This window comes from Euprymna scolopes, chromosome 35 (assembly GCF_053919585.1).
Source record: "Euprymna scolopes isolate OS-2025 chromosome 35, ASM5391958v1, whole genome shotgun sequence".
Classification (NCBI taxonomy): Eukaryota; Metazoa; Mollusca; class Cephalopoda; order Sepiida; family Sepiolidae; genus Euprymna; species Euprymna scolopes.
The window spans coordinates 35,794,750-35,812,306 of NC_136516.1; the positions used below are offsets into that span (position 1 = coordinate 35,794,750).

The following is a 17,557-nucleotide window of genomic DNA, read 5'->3' on the forward strand; positions in this document are numbered from 1 at the left end:
TTGTCAATTTCACTAGCCAATCAAATGACATTCTTACAGACGGTGTACCGCCAAATATGTCCCTGTATTTTTCTCATATTTTTGTTTATCTAACCTGCTAGAGGACTCCTTTTGATTTTTCTTTATTGTAGCAAAATCCGACAGCCAAAAAAATGAATTTTCGTGAAAATAAACAATAACTACTTAGTGTTTTTATCAATTTCAACAATAAGAAACGTTATCCACCCAATTGTCATGTCACAATTTGTTAAATATTACTGCATTATTACATAAAACATGTACTTTGTACAAATAGATGATTGTGTGACACCCACCATTATTGTAACAAGATGGACGGAGTTACTTCCCTTGACTTGATGCTATTAATTTATATACACACTTGAATTTTTTTTTTTTTGAAAACTATTTTCATTAATAATTAATTTTTGGGTTTGTATTACTGTACACATAAATTCGAAAAAGTTGTCAAAAACAAATATATAACATCAAAGGCAAGATAGTTACTTTTCTACCTAACTGGATAATTTTTTAGTGTTTTTATTTAATGTAACATGTTTATTCAGCTTGAAAAACAGTGTTTACCGATGTATTGGAAAATTTTAAATGGCGTCGGACTCTCTGTTGAACACAAGTTTGGGAAAATGAGTTAAAAATGAAAAACTATACAAAATACTGTTAGAAACTCCCTCAATATGTTATTGTGACACAGGCTGACATATATTCAGTGGGTTTCTAACAGTATTTATGAATATCAGGAATAATAATGGTCTGAGGATTGACCCCTGTGACACACCCACATTTAAAACCTCATTATGATACAGCTTCTTATTCCAGTAGCTTCTTTCCAAGGACTGCAAAGTTATGGAACTCTTTTCCTGCTCATTTGTCTTTTTAAGATTAAGGTCAATAAGCATCTCCTGTCTTTGCAATAATCAGCTTTTGTTCTTATTAGCTCTTTTCATCAAGTGGCTTCATGCCTTGTCTTGAACGCTTTCCATAAAAAAAATAGTACATAAAATGGATGACCTCCTCCCCATCCCTCATGAAACCTGACCTAGTTGATCCCAAAGAATGAATAATTTTTTAATTTTGTATATTAGTCATTCAAATCACTGCTGATCAAAAATATACAAACTTTGTGTGTGTTTGTTTTGTAGTTCTTGTCTTTTTAGCTAGACACACACACACACACACACACACACACACACACACACACACACACACACACACACATAGCTTTCCTTTATATAATAAAAGATACCAAAACATGAAAGATTAAATGTAGACGTATTATTTGTATTCTTAAGTGTGATTTTCACAACTTTTTTCGATCGATATAACCTCCAACCTTCTTTAGGTATTTCTTGTTGAATTCGGGGAATCTGTATAGAATTTTGAACAGAATCTTTTTATTTAATCCACGAGGTAGCATACTCTCGTTTCATCAGTCATGACTGGGTAGAAATCCTAAGTAAATCACAGTTGTATTTTTGAGTGTTGCCTGCACTGAGGATTGAACCTTCAACCTCCAGAAGAGTGTCACTTTCAACTGAATTTTGCTAAGTATTTTATCTACTTGCGCTCAAAATTACAATTGCAAATTATTCAAAATTTCTACCCAGTCATTGTTGATGGAATGAGAACATGCTACTCGAGTTCCATTTGAAGTTCCATGCAAATTTCAGTTCGACAAGATACGACTGAAACGTTGTGAAAATAATACTCAAGATGAAAACAGTTATCCAAAGAATCCAAAATTCATAATTTTCATTTTCATTTCTAAAAAAGCAGCCAGCTGTTTTAGCAACTGCCTTTCACTCTTTATGATGTCATCCATTTTCACTTAAATATATTTCTTTTAATGAAAGGATCTCATGCTACACTTCACCTTTTCTGACCTCGGTCAGTGGAGGAGAATTCCTTCATGACTGAGACAATGTTTATTAAAATATGCATCAAGCGTGCTTGAAAGCCAAATCACAATGTAATATAAGGAAAATAAACAAATATTTTACTTGTTTGAAATTTATTTCGGAGGTATACTCCATCTTCAGTGTGCTGTTTCGTTTCTTTTTTCTTCTTCTTCCTTGCCATGTAAATTTGGAGAAAGAAGTCTGTTTGTAAAGAGCCACGCGTTGTATCTAGCGGATGTATTTTGAAATGTTTGAACTGTGTGTAGGCAACGCGAGAATAACGTCAAGGATGAAAGTTCATATAGAAACGTTTTAATTTGAATAAAATAAAATATACATCAAGTGCGCTTGACGTTTCTATATGAACTCTCATCCTTGACACAAGTTTTATTTTTGTTCCTATCCAGAGTGCCCCTTTTTTTTGGGGGGGGGGGCTGGATTTTTCCCCACATTAAAAAATGAACTTGTGTCTAACTCTGCCTTCGTGGTTAAGCAAGTAAATATGAACAAGATAGTATATCAATAGATATAGTTCTTCTGTTGTTTGTTAACATATTTTCTTGTTACTAAAAATATATTTAATTTTATTTTATTTATTATGTAAGAATCAGTTTAATAAAAAAAATGAATTCAAATTTTTTTTTCTATTAAACCATATAATTAAAAAAAAATAAACATGAAATAAATGAATTACAAACATTTAGGAAAAACACTTGTTATAGTTTACTTTTCATTCAGCAGCTGCTAGGTATGGGCAATTTAATGGCTGCTTCGGTAGAGGGACATGGTTTTTAACGCCAGTTAATCATAATTTTTTTAATTTTCGATTTCTTTTTTTATTCTATTTGAAAGATTATAGTTTAAAGTTAATTTCTCAAAGAAAAAAGTGTGAAATAAAAAAAAAAAAATACATGAAATAATTTTATTTCAAAGCTGAAAAACCCTACATTTCACATAAAAATTAATTATGGTAAAAATCGCGTCTACATTTTTCTGGCAAGAAAAATATAAGTTTTCTGAAATTATTTCCAAGTTAAGTATTAAGTTAGTCTTAAGATAATGAATTAATACAATAAATGTACTTAACTTTTGCTAAAAAAAAAGTAATAATTATCCAAAAATGTATCACTGGTAGGAACGAGACTTGTTTATCGTATCAAAAAAAACTCTGGCAGCAAAATTCAAATATGTATGGAAGGACAAATTAGACATAATTTATTTCTTTATAACATTATTCATACCTTTTTTTTTTTTTTTTTTTTATAGTCGCAGACCCAACTTCCTTTATTTAAAAATGCATAAAAGTTAATTAAATTCATTAATTATACTACTGACAATTTATTCATTGAAAAAAAAAAGTTAGCACCATTATTTATTAATATTAATACAGAATTACAATTGGTTAAGAAAACAATTTATAATCATTGAAAAAAATTACACACTAAAAAAAATACAGACTTACCCGTTAGAATTTATCAGAATGTAATGTTTACGTGAAATTTAAAGTTGATAAACACAAACAGGCGGGTAGTTGAAGAGAGAAAGAGGGTGGGCAAAACAGACTGGTTTTCTTTTCACCTCTGCGCATCCGTACTTACCGAGATGGAATTTTCGTATAATTTTTTGCCATTTTTTAATTAAATTACTGTTCTATGTTCCTGTTTTTCAATTTATTTATTTATTTATTTTTTTTTTTTACTTTATTTTCCAAGATTATATGAACATTATCTTACGTTGATAATTATACGTTCTTGTGTGCAATGGAAATATTAGAGTCTTACATGTAAAGATTGTTAAAAATGTAAGTGTAAAAAAAAAAAGTACAAATAATTTTTGCAATTATAATCTTTTGTGTGAAAATATTGAAACAATGCTTAATTCAATGATAATATTGGTAGTTCGGGAAATTAATTTTTCTAAGATTTATATCAATTTTGTTAATGCGGACTTTAGGGTTTTTTTTTTTTTTTTGTAATGTTCCTGTAAAAATTATTTTATTTTTATTTTATTGTTATAAATTACGATGCCTTATTTACATAAAAAAAAACAAAAATAAATTGTGTTTTTTTTTTTATTTACTTCTGAAAACCATAACTTTAGTAAAGTTATTTTTTGTTTAAACAAACAAGTTCAACAAGATACACCTGAAGAAGACTGAAGATGACATCAACCGAAATGTTGTGTAAATAACGCTCAAAATGAGAACATTAGTCCGAAGATTCAAAATAATACGAGTCTAATCCTAATCTAAAAAATTCAGAAACAAAATGAGGCTATTTGTTGGCTATGGGTGGTGACCCATGAAGACATAGGATTGTATTCTGGTGACTGGGTATTCATCCATTTCGGCCCTTTATTTGGTTAGACAGGCGGTTGGAGAAACCTGATTGGATTAGTTGGCTGGTCATGTGATGCCCTAGTATCTATTAGTTCATCCCCAACCATTACTACGATATTTTCCCATTGGCTTTTGTACACTTATTAACCCTTATCCTCGAGTGGCCTCCGGGCCTTGGTAAATGGTGACTCCTTTGTAAAAAAAAAAAAAAAAAAAAAAAAATTATTTTTTCAAAAGCAATGAAAACCTTATTTCTCCTTTTTATTTTTCTCCGCAATTGAATATTAGAAAGTGATTGTATTCCAGAGGTTCTCAAATGGGTAAGTTTACCTCTTGAGGTAAAAAGTTATATCCAAAATGTAGAGTCATGGTAATCTTAGGAAGACAAGTAAAAACAGTAGTTTTCTGTTGCTTTCCATCTTGACTTGTGAGAACGCAAAGTCACTTGTATGGCCTACCATTTAGTTTCTCGATTTTTTTTTTTTTTTTTTTTTTCCATTTTTGTCTTCAAGGTGGTATCTACTAATTTTCAAAGTTGCAATACCAGTCCTATGAAAGAAGCTATCGGAGTAGAAAATCTTTTGGCATCTAGGAGGGGGGGGGCTATACAGTGAAGGGGTGGGATTTTGTTACCAACCAGGTGGGTTGGGGTAATTCTATTTAGAGGATACAAATGCAGTAAGTTCTCTGGAGCACATTCTATGGAAATACTTATAAAAGCAGAACAGGGATAAAACACTGCAGTGATGCGATAGGGTTCAGAACTTAGCAGACAATGCACATTGGAAATTTTTTTTTTTGCACACTGTCCAAAAGATGAAGGCTAAGGATTGATGCACCAGGTACTATTGTAACACGAATTTAATCTTAATTTTTTCTTTCCTTTCACAGGTAATATAAACATTACAGTGACTTGTTTCTTTTTCCTTATAAAAAAATAAAAGTCAATCATGTACGGAGTTTACAGGCCGACACATACCCCAACGGGGATTGAACATTGTATCTACTGCAACTTTTTCAACAACTTTGAAAAATCCTTAGTCATTGCTGGAGTAAACCAGTTGAATGTATTCCGCCTCACACCTGAAGAAGTAAGTACATTTTATTTTGATGCATTCTTATGTGTTTGTATTTGTTGGTGCTTGTATAGACCGCTGCCCATGGACAAATTTGTAACTTGAAAGAAATTGCTAGTTATCAAAATGTCAGTATCAAAAGGATAAATTGATGCTTGAATTTCAAAAAAGATGGAGATTATGTTCAGGAAGTGGATGATCATTTTATTTTATGTCCTTGCTTGTAAAATTTTTTAGGTCTTGATTTGGAATATGAATCTAACTCGAGTTAAGTCTCCTTGTGATGTTAAACTGGAGCCATCTAAATGGTTTTGTAATCCTCGAAATAAGTGATAATATCAAATCCGTTGCCATGGCTGCTGGAAAGATGGTGGGAGCATTCTACCGCTCCAGTAGATATCTCACTGCTGATGCAATTCTCTACCTGTATAAGAGCCAAGTACGTCCAACGATGGAGTACTGTTGCCACATCCGGGCAGAAGCTGCTAGAAGCAGCTTATCTTGCCTTGACAGAGTTCAAAACAGACTTTGTAGCCTAGTAAAGGATGCTCTTTTCTCTTCCCTGCAACCTTTTTCCCATAGAAGAGACGTGAGCTTGTCTCTGCTTTATCGTTATTTTCATGGCAAGTGCTCCACTCTATGGTCCCCACTGTCCTGACTTTCATGAAAAACACTCGTCTAGCTGAAAACACTCTTTATCTGTGTCTAAACCTAAACGTAGATGCCATGAACAAAGCTTCTTTCTTAGAACTGCACGCCTGTGGAACTCTGTTCTGTTTTCCTGCTTTCCAACTGACTGCAATATGTCAAGTCCAATGTAGACAAATTCTTGATGAGCCATCTCCTTAAGTAATCCAATTTACCAAATTTCCACTACTAATGATGACTAACATGTTCCGTTTGACCACTGTTCACTCATTAACCCTTATCCTTGAGTGACCTCCGGGCTTTGATAAGTGGTGACTCCTTTGTGGTTAGTCGTGCATTGTGAGGACATACATTATCATGATAGAAGATAACAACCTTTCTATTGACTAAAGAAAGTCATTTTTGAGTCAACATGTGTGAAAATATTGCAGAAAAATATGAATGAGAATATATATGTAACTGGGAACTGCTTGTGAATTTCATATTCCTATGAAATAGGGATGGGATGATTCCAATATTTTTCTCGATTCTGATTCTTTAGAGATCTCTAAATATTTAACTATAAAAGTATCTTTTTCCGATTATTGTAAAAAAAAAAAAAAAAAAAAAAAGTAGTTTAAAATCAATAAATATTTATCATAGCATCATCAATACAATGGAATATTTTGCTTTAAACCGTATCAAACATAAAAGAAAATTTAAAAAATCGTTTTTGGCATCGGGAACTAGACACAAATTGTTCCGATTCTGATAACCGCAAATGTTTCGAGTTTTCTGATTCCCAATTCCAACTAATCATCCCAATACTACTATGAAACTTCTTCATTTGGAGGAACGTAATTCAACCTGCCTAGAGTAAGTGCTGCTGGCCCTTTGGGCCAAGATCAAAGTGTAATATCTCTTCTGATGCTACACTTAAGATAATTTGTCTTAGTTAATGGAGGGGAAACTCTCTATACTGAGACAATTATTATTTTTGGTCCCTACCGGAGTGCCCCTTTTGCCTTTTTTTCGGGGAGCTGGTTTAACCCCACATTAAAAATGACCTTGTGTCACATTTTGCTTTTGTGGGGAAGCAATTAAATACTAATAATATCTACATTATATATATATATATATATATATATATATATATTTGTAGTCATCGACATACAGTCCTGTTTCGTATCACAACTCATCAGTGCCGCTAGACTAGCATCTCTCCCAAGCCAAGGATTGAACCTAGAACTGTCGTGTTGACAGTCGGCAATTCTCCCACTCGACCATGGAATTGATGCCCGTAAATAACTCATCGGAATGTCTATTTAAATAGACACCCGCCACCACTTTTATAGTGCTCAAGTCGCATGTTTGCAAACAAACAAACAACGAGCTTCGCATTTTCAGCCAATCAACATTTTATTACGCCACCATAGCTATATATATATATATATGGTGGCGTGATAAAAGGTAATTGCAGCTTCTCTCCCAATTTTCGGATTTTGTAATCATGCCCAAATGCATTTATTTTCTTTTAAAATTGCTAAGTGTTTTTTCTTTTGATGAGTTTTGGGGCAAAATAAATTCATTGATTGATATAATAATTAAATGAATGATTTTGCGCTACGAAACAGATGCTGTCAAGAATTGTGCATGTCAACTTACTTAAAGGAATAAATGGTAAGATGGTCAACAGCTTGAAATTTGGAATATAGTCTTTTATTTGTTTTATATATAATTTTTTTTTTTTTTTTTTTTTTTAATAAAAATCTGGAAAAGACGCTTTATGTTGATGAAAACTCTCCTACTTTGTGGAAAGGGAGTTAGAAACAACTCCATCTTTTTTTTTTTTTTGTTACTTGTAAGAATTGGGCACACAAGAAGATGATAATCAATTTCTCTGCAAAATTGATAAAAACTAAATGAAAAGTGTATCTGGATGAAAAGGCTATTGAGGTTGTGTTACCTTTGTTGTACAGTCATAGCCTATGCATATATACTCTCCTACAGCCCATATCACCGGACCAATACGGACCAAACCAGACATTATGATGGTCTCTGACCTAGGGATGGTGTACACTATTTTTCAAGGTCACAGCTAAATAAAAATAAATGCTCCCGGACAACACCGGGTAAGTAAAGTTAATTTAAAAAAAAACTAAATTCAAACTGACGGTTCCATGATCATAGAAAATTGGTTAATCAGATCCTTAAAATAAATAAAGGTACTCATGCACTTATTGATCTGTGCTGAAATAATGTTATTTAAAAAGCCATTCTTAACATGGTGGGGGGTGTTTTGTACCTATTCTGTACTTTAACCTTAAAATTGAATTAAAAAAAAACATATAAAACTTTAATTAAACTTGGAAATACGATTTAAAAAATAGCACGGATCAGTAAGTGCACTAGCACCGAAATAAAAAGAAATCTAGGTTACCCTAGATTGATTGCTGAACATCACATTGAAGCAAAGGAATGTAAAAAAAAAAAAAAAAAAAAAAAAAAAAAAAAAGTTGACCCCCCACCCCCGAGAAAGATGAAATTAAGACATTATAGAGATTATGTGCAGAACAGAAGACTAGAAGACTTTGTTGGTTTGGTTGCATCGAAAAAAAAAATGGATGAGAATGCTTGGATTAGTAGATGTAGAAAGATTAAGGTAGCAGAGTTGGTTAGGGGAGGGGTTATGAAAACAAGTGATAAAGAAGGATTTGAGAGAGAGAGAAATAAATAAAAACCTGGCCAGAGATAGGTTTTGAAATCAATTTCTAAAACCCGTCTAACACATACCAGCATATAAAACAGACATTCAGCTGAATATGATTATGAATAAAAATGTTTTTTTTTTCTTTTTAGAGTATAGCCCTTGCCGACAAACCACCAGAAAGAATTGGAGGTAAGTATCTTTTTTGTTTTTAAGCATTATCTTTATTGTTAACTGTTTTTTTTTTTTTTTATTTTATAGCTGCAGGTGTAGTCCTGCGCTCTCATGAAAATATATATATATATATATATATATATATATATTCATCTCCAAGATTAAGAAAGCAATTTGTATACATAGGCGAATAGAAAATTGACCTTTAGTTTTCTTTTAGCAACCTCGTAATTCTTACTTTCCTTATTTTGTCCTTTAGTCCTCACATTTCATGCGTAATGTTTCTGGCAAAAAGGGAAGAATTGCTGTTTTCTGGGTTTGCCTAGCTTTTGACTTTGAAGTAATATTTGCCTTTTTTTTTTTTTTTTTTTTTTTTGTTAGCCCTTTACATTAAGTGGCTTTATGTCTTGTCTGGAGTGATTTCCATAAAAAAAAATTTCTACAAAGTTTTTCATGTCATAAAGTTTAGTAATTTATAAAGTAGTTTGCAAACAGATTTATTTATCATGCCTGTCACGATTCGAAGATCGGGAAGAAAACTGAGACTCCGGAGTGGACGCAAATCAAATAGTGGACCTAAGTCTATGGCAGAGTGAAAACAACGGTGATGCTGCTGGGGTCAAGCTATTTTTAGGAATCAATGTGAGGTCATGCCGAAGCCGTAAGGAACACTAGCAGCAGCCGAAAAGTGGGGAATAGAAGCAGTCAGAACTCGCGTGTCGGCGAGGGAGGGCGAGGTTTTTGTTTTCTTGGTTTATGGAGGGAGAGGCAAAAAAAAAACGAATGATACCTTAAAAACGAAAAAAACATTGTACGGTTGAATCTGAGTTAGCCATGAAGAGCAACGAATGTTTCTCTCTTTTTTTGTTTTTACTGGGTTCCGAAAAGAAAAAGAACGGAGAAGGTAATGGAATTTCAAGAAAAAAAAAAATGTTATATGTGGTAACATATTACCCCGAAATGGAAATAAGAAGCTTCGATTTGGACTCGCTTGAGAAACGGGTTTGTGAATTTCTCCTCCACTGTTTCCCCATCAAAAAGACTTTTGTGTTATTGCAATCTGGCAGATGCTTGACCGAAGTTTACCATGCGGATGGGCCGTTAAACAAACTATTGACTCCATCTCAGGACTAACTAAGTAGCCGTCCCTCATGGTAAATTTCCTTACCCTTCTCTAAGCCAGGTGCACGCACTAACCCTAAATCCGTGTGCTGGAGTTAAAGTTACTGCTGTGCATTTAAACCTGGACCAAGGATGTACTCGTAACCTGCCTTATTGGACATCTCTTATTATAATTGATAAATTAAGATTTAAAAAAAAAAGTTGTCTCCTTCTTGGATCACTACTCTTTTAATAATGTAAAGAATTATTACTCATAGACTTTGTTGCATCAACTCCCAGCCTACGTAGGATAAGAACGGTTAATCATTTATAGATTTGGGCTGTGATACTATCGACTTTTTCCCTCCCAGGTGTAAGGAAAAGGAAAAACTATAACAGAAGGAAATGAGGTTATTAGAAAGACAGTGAAGGGCACACAAAGGTAGCTGAAATAGGATTGTTGATCAAGGTATGGCAGTGAGTTATTTTTTTTTAATGGAAATTGCTCCAGACAAGGTATGAAACCACTTGATGTAAAGAGCTGAAAATGAAAAAAATATATATCACTCCGAGGTCAAAAACCAGCCAACGATAAGTATTAGATGGATAGACTACTCTAACTCAGAAAACGGCAATTCTCCTCCTTTTGTCAGAAACATCACTGTGATGACTAAAAGACAAAATAAGGGAAGTGAGTTACAAGGCTACTGAAATTAAATCCAAGGTTCACATTTTATACAGACCGCTTACAGTTGGGGATAGTGAAAGACAGATCGGAGGTGCCCCCAAGAGCAATCGAAGGGATTGAAATTGAAGCTGGACGAAAGTAGATTGGGCTAGAAAGAAAATTCTTGAAGATGGACAATGTTTAGGTTTCCTTTTTCTATGTTATGTGATAATATCACACACACACACACGCACACACGGAGTATGTAAATTTCTCCACTGGATGATCTGTAAAAAGTTGAATATCGAATGCAGCAGCAAGTTATGGGAACATGTTTACCAGAAAGAACAGTTGGAAATAAGTCGTACACCATCCACTATGACTATGCGATTCTTACAGCTACGTACCTTGAAAACAAAGCAATTAAACCTGACATAGTGATATGGGACAAGAAGGAGAAAGAAGCAACCTTAGAAGTCAGTGTCTCCAATGAGGCTGGGTTAAATAGGGCTGAGAGGGAAAAGACGAGGATGTTGCACACTATTTTTCAAAATAATGTCATAATTTTTTTTTATTGAATGAATGAATGAATGAAATCATTTTCATACAAATTTTTTTTTAGTTTCTTCTCTTCATTTTGTTGGTAATATCAAAATTTCTTCTCTTCATTTTGTTGGTAATATCAAAATTTCTTCTCTTCATTTTGTTGGTAATATCAAAATTTCTTCTCTTCATTTTGTTGGTAATATCAAAATTTCTTCTCTTCATTTTGTTGGTAATATCAAAATTTCTTCTCTTTATTTTGTTGGTTGTAATATCAAAATTTCTTCTCTTCATTTTGTTGGTTGTAATATCAAAATTTCTTCTCTTCATTTTGTTGGTAATATCAAAATTTCTTCTCTTCATTTTGTTGGTAATATCAAAATTTCTTCTCTTCATTTTGTTGGTAATATCAAAATTTCTTCTCTTCATTTTGTTGGTAATATCAAAATTTCTTCTCTTCATTTTGTTGGTAATATCAAAATTTCTTCTCTTCATTTTGTTGGTAATATCAAAACCAAGGTTAAAATTTACTTTACCATTATTTGATCAAGTAAGTTCTGGTAGAGTTTCATGTCTAGAATAACTTTTCATAACATCCTATTCTTTATAATCTAGAATTTTTTTTTTTTTTTTTTCTTCAAATTATTTAATTATGAGCACAGAAAATTAACTGGATCATATTTTTTTGCTGGCCTTGGGGAGTGTGGATCCACCCTTTAACTGCCATTGCTCCCAGGTCCACTCTGACCCAGAGTGGTAGTACCTGTTAGGGTCTCAACTATGGGTTAAATAGAATCCGACTTAAAAAAAATATATACTCCATTAAAAATCGTTCCTCAAAATAACTAGATTCGGCATTAAATAACCTGAAAAAGGTTGATATGCCTTAAAACAAAAACAACCAACCAACTAAATTCAAACTGACAGTTCCATGATCACAGAAAATTTGTTAATCAGATCCTTCTTTAAAAAAAAAAAAATAAATAAAAACTCAGGTTGTCCTAGATTGCTGAATATCGATGCAGCATCACATTAATGCAAATGTGCTCCTGTGATCGCTTCTTGAATCTTTATTGTTTTTGATTTTCAGAAAAGACCACTGTGATGCAATTGTGTTTTGAGATGTGTCTTGGATTGTATGCCATGTCTAAATCCTGGAGACAAAGAATTTTCAGTGGGTAGCCCTTCTGTGCTGGTTCTGGACTTTGTAATTTTGCAGGCGAAGAGCAAAAGATCGTTCTCGTGTTGGACATGAAAAAATCATGTGCTGGAATGCTAAGATTCAATTTTTATGGGGCAATTCTGGTTTCTGATTGGTTGATAGCAGAACGTGGTTCAATTTGATTCATCAGTTCCTATCGGTAGTGTTTATAAATAGAATCTCCCAACTTTCAGGGATCGTACCCCCGTAATATATCGAAAATATTGCAACAATGGGTCTATTTACTGATGACACGAGGTCAGATTGAATGAACATATGTTTTAGGCAATAGCTTAAGAGTTAGAAAATGACTTCTAGTCTGTAGTGGAAGGGAAGCCAGAAACAAATCAAATCCTCTTAACAAAAAAAAAAAAAAAAAAAAAAAAAAAAAAGATCCAGATTGTCCTAGAGTGCTGAACATCTATAGTATATATAGCATATACAGCATAATCAAGTTGACACACCAGTTCTCATTAGATCACCGAAGTTAAGCAATGTTGAGCCTGGTCAGTACCAAATGGGTGACCAATTTAGGAATTCCAGGCGCTGTATGTTGCAGGATGTCTACACCTCCCTACAAGAGTTGCAAAAACCTAACGTTGTCCTCTCCCCTAAAAGGGATATACATGCGTCTGTGGACCATTTGTGAATTTCATACTCCCATGGAACTTCCTCCTTTAGAGGAAACTGGTTAAACCCAAATAGTTAGTGCTGTTTTCATATCCATTTTTTTTTTTTTTTTCATATTATTCTGAGTGTGCTCCAGTGACCGATTCTTGAACCTTTATTGTTTGTGGTTTTCAGAAAAGACTTCTGTGATACAATTATGTCTGAGATGGGTATATTTACTGATGACACCATTCTCTATTCTCAACATGAGGGCAAATCAAATGCGCACACATTGTAGGCAGTAGCTTAATCATTAGAAAATGACTTTCAGTCTGTTGTGAAATGGAGCCAGAAACAAATGGTTACATTTAATAATACTAAGATAAAACTCCTTTCCGTTAGCAATTATAAGGAAAATTACCATCTACCAATCGCCATAGCTGATAACGTTCTTTCTGAGAATCCAACATTCACTGGTAACATAAATTGGAATAAATACAAAGAAGATACTGCCAAATCTGCTGTAAAGAAGGTGGTCCTCCTCTGCCAGGATAGTAAACTTCTCACACCTGCCAGTCTACTATATCTCTATAACACCGCTATTCATCCATGCATGGCATATTGTTGCCACATCTGGACTGGTGCACCAACCACTAATCTCTCCCTTTTGGGATAGGGTAAAAAAAAAACAAAATCACCTCTAATTTAATAGGTCTCACATTGTCTACTAAGTTCCAGCCTCTGTCTCATCGTCAGAACGGTGCATATCTGTGCTTGTTTTAGTAGTACTTTTGTGAATGTGTTCTAACAAATTTGCTACATTTATACCTTTTTAATGTAAATACTTCCGACCAGCCCAACAAGCAGCAAAATCCCACCCTTTCACCATAGATGCTAGAAGGCTTTCAACGATGTGACCATGTTGATAGTTGAAGTGATGTTGGGTAAAAAAAATCTTTATACGCCATAAGATGAGTGCGGTTGCCACGTCTGGGGAGGAGCTGCTCAGAACACCTTTTCCTGTCTTAACAGCAAGACTGAACGTTAAAAAAAGCAATTTGATCTAATTTTCTTGTGTTTTACAAATGTTGTTAACAAAATTTCTTTTTTTCTTCAGAAATACGAAAGAAACTAAAGCTTGAATGCATGTCTACATTCAGTCTGTTTGGGAATGTCATGTCGGTGAAATCCGTGAAATTGGTTGGAGCACAACGAGATGCTTTACTCCTTAGTTTTATGGATGCAAAGGTGAGATAAATGGCAGCTGTATACTTTTGGATTAAGAATTGGATTCTGCTAGAATCATAGAGATTCAACGTCTTTATCCACTGCGGGGCCCATGGCGTAATGGATTGAGACATTGAATTTTTACGGTTCCAGGTGAGCATTGTCTGAAGATAGCGGTTTCAATCCTACCCGAAGCCGGCCAGAGGATTAGTTGGCCAAAACGTAGTGAGACGACAACAACTATGGAAGGCAGTAATTGCTGAGGATACAGTTAAGAGATTCAGCATTCCTATCCCTTCGCGGTTAACCACCTGACGAAAACCAGAAGAATAGTTGATCAAAACGCTATGAAACAACAGCTATAAAAATGAGGATGATAGTCCGCAAATAAATAAATAAATAAATATAAAATGACTCATCTCAAAGAATTCCAATAATTAAATGAAATCATATTCATTTGTTTTATTTTACTTTATTATATTTAAAAAAAATATTGTACATTCTATATTTCTGTAAAAAATATTTCTGTAAACATATAAAAAAAATGCTTAATCTAAAGAATCAGTTTATGGATATTCTTATATTTTAACCTATGTTTTTGTAAGATCTTCAAATTAACTAACGCTGTTTATTTCCGAGGACTTAAAAAAAGCGGAACTTGTTTGGCCACAACATTTAAGTGTTCAATTTTTTTAAAGGGAAATGTAAAGAAAGAATCAACTACATTTTTAAAAATTTAATTTAATTTTTTACATTATGTATAAAATGAATAGGAAAAACAATAACAAAATTAAGGAATATTTTAGCATGTATTTTGTATTATAAAAGTATATAGGAACATTTTTAGGAATTTTAGGAAACATTCACTCAAAATTAAATTTATACAGATAATGTAGCCAGACTTTGTGGACACTCTGTAGATTATGTAGCCAGACTTTGTGGACACCCTTTAGATTATGTAGCCAGACTTTGTGGACACCCTGTATATTGTATTTTGGTTAAAGTCAGCTAACATACTTTCTAATCTCTGGCGTAGCGCAACCGGAAGCAGTGGCAAGGTGAATAAGTTGTTTTGCTTTTTTTTTCTCTTGCATCTATAGATTATTTGTTATTTTGATTTCAATAATTTTATTTTTATACTTTCATAAACAGATATATATTATGTAAATTTAAATAAAAACTTATTTTTAAAATTTCATAGTTATGTATTTCTTATAAAATTTCTAATAAAATAAAAACTTATTTTTTAATTTAGTTATCAAAAGTGCAAATAAAAACTAATTGTGTTATTTTTATCTGTATAATTTTGTTAATTTTTATTGTATACTTTTTAATATTCTTTTCTTATATTTTATATCAATAAATCGCTTCACAATAGAAAAACTGAAGAGCAATGAAAGTGAAGGAACTGATTTGCTTTGTCACTGTTTCTGGCAATACTACGCCAGAAATTAGGAAGTACGTTAGCTAACTATAGCCTGTATTTTTTTAATAAAACGAAATAGAATAATTTCTTATATTTCTTTAAAGAGGTTTCAGATGAAAATGTTAAAAAGATAATTTTTTAATAAATACATTTTATTGTAGAACAATATCGTAGTATTATATATTCATACATTCCAACAATTAATATAAAATATTTAAATTGAGTTTAATAAAAATAAATAAAACTCATTTTCTTTTATTACCCCTGCCATTTTCATGGTTCCTGCTATTTTTGATTGTTTGAATTATTTTTTTCTAGTTATCTCTTGTGGAATATGATCCAGGCACACACGATTTGAAAACCTTATCTCTACATTATTTTGAAGAACCAGAGTTGAGGGTAAGAATCTGATTATTCTTTTGATAATTTTTCATGTTTTTATTCTTTTCTGTTTTTGATATTTTTTTGTGTCATTTCCTGTTTTTGATATTTTTTTGTGTCATTTCCTGTTTTGGATATTTTTTTGTGTCATTTCCTGTTTTGGATATTTTTTTGTGTCATTTCCTGTTTTGGATATTTTTTTGTGTCATTTCCTGTTTTGGATATTTTTTTGTGTCATTTCCTGTTTTGGATATTTTTTTGTGTCATTTCCTGTTTTGGATATTTTTTTGTGTCATTTCTTGTTTTGGATATTTTTTTGTGTCATTTCCTGTCTTGAATGTTTTTTTTGTGTCATTTCCTGTTTTGAATGTTTTTTTTGTGTCATTTCCTGTCTTGAATGTTTTTTTTGTGTCATTTCCTGTCTTGAATGTTTTTTTTGTGTCATTTCCTGTCTTGAATGTTTTTTTTGTGTCATTTCCTGTCTTGAATGTTTTTTTTGTGTCATTTCCTGTCTTGAATGTTTTTTTTGTGTCATTTCCTGTCTTGAATGTTTTTTTGTGTCATTTCCTGTCTTGAATGTTTTTTTTGTGTCATTTCCTGTCTTGAATGTTTTTTTTGTGTCATTTCCTGTCTTGAATGTTTTTTTTGTGTCATTTCCTGTCTTGAATGTTTTTTTTGTGTCATTTCCTGTCTTGAATGTTTTTTTTGTGTCATTTCCTGTCTTGAATGTTTTTTTTGTGTCATTTCCTGTCTTGAATGTTTTTTTTGTGTCATTTCCTGTCTTGAATGTTTTTTTTTTGTCATTTCCTGTCTTGAATGTTTTTTTTTTTGTCATTTCCTGTCTTGAATGTTTTTTTTTTTGTCATTTCCTGTCTTGAATGTTTTTTTTTTGTCATTTCCTGTCTTGAATGTTTTTTTTTTGTCATTTCCTGTCTTGAATGTTTTTTTTTTGTCATTTCCTGTCTTGAATGTTTTTTTTTTGTCATTTCCTGTCTTGAATGTTTTTTTTTTGTCATTTCCTGTCTTGAATGTTTTTTTTTTGTCATTTCCTGTCTTGAATGTTTTTTTTTTTTTTTTTTTTGTCATTTCCTGTCTTGGATATTTTTTTTTTTTTGTTTGTTTTTGTCATTTCCTGTCTTGGATATTTTTTTTTTTTGTTTTTGTCATTTCCTGTCTTGGATATTTTTATTTTTTTTATTTTTGTCATTTCCTGTCTTGGATATTTTTTGTTTGTTTTTGTCATTTCCTGTCTTGGATATTTTTTGTTTTTGTCATTTCCTGTCTTGGATATTTTTTGTTTTTGTCATTTCCTGTCTTGGATATTTTTTTTTTTTGTTTTTGTCATTTCCTGTCTTGGATATTTTTTTTTTTATTTTTGTCATTTCCTGTCTTGGATATTTTTTTTTTGTTTTTGTCTGTTTTGGATATTTTTTATCTTTTGTTAGTTTTCGAAAATTTTTGGTCCTTTTTTTTTGTTTTTGATGTGTTTTGTGTTTTTTTTTTTGGGGTTTGTATATGTTTTGTGGCTTTTTTTTCGGTTTGATATGTTTCTGTCCATTTTTTGTAA

General features: G+C 32.3%; 1 protein-coding gene across 1 annotated transcript in view; it reads left to right on the forward strand.

Moving 5' to 3' along the window:
- Positions 1–17,557, forward strand: part of LOC145259815 (cleavage and polyadenylation specificity factor subunit 1-like) — a 130,234-nt gene that overhangs the window by 8,785 nt on the left and 103,892 nt on the right. Inside the window, exons 2-5 of the mRNA XM_080117616.1 lie at positions 5,143–5,342; positions 8,814–8,853; positions 14,074–14,204; positions 15,928–16,008. Of these exons, the coding sequence (XP_079973742.1) occupies positions 5,202–5,342; positions 8,814–8,853; positions 14,074–14,204; positions 15,928–16,008 (393 nt within the window). The 5' untranslated portion in view covers positions 5,143–5,201. The remainder of the gene's footprint in view (positions 1–5,142; positions 5,343–8,813; positions 8,854–14,073; positions 14,205–15,927; positions 16,009–17,557) is intronic.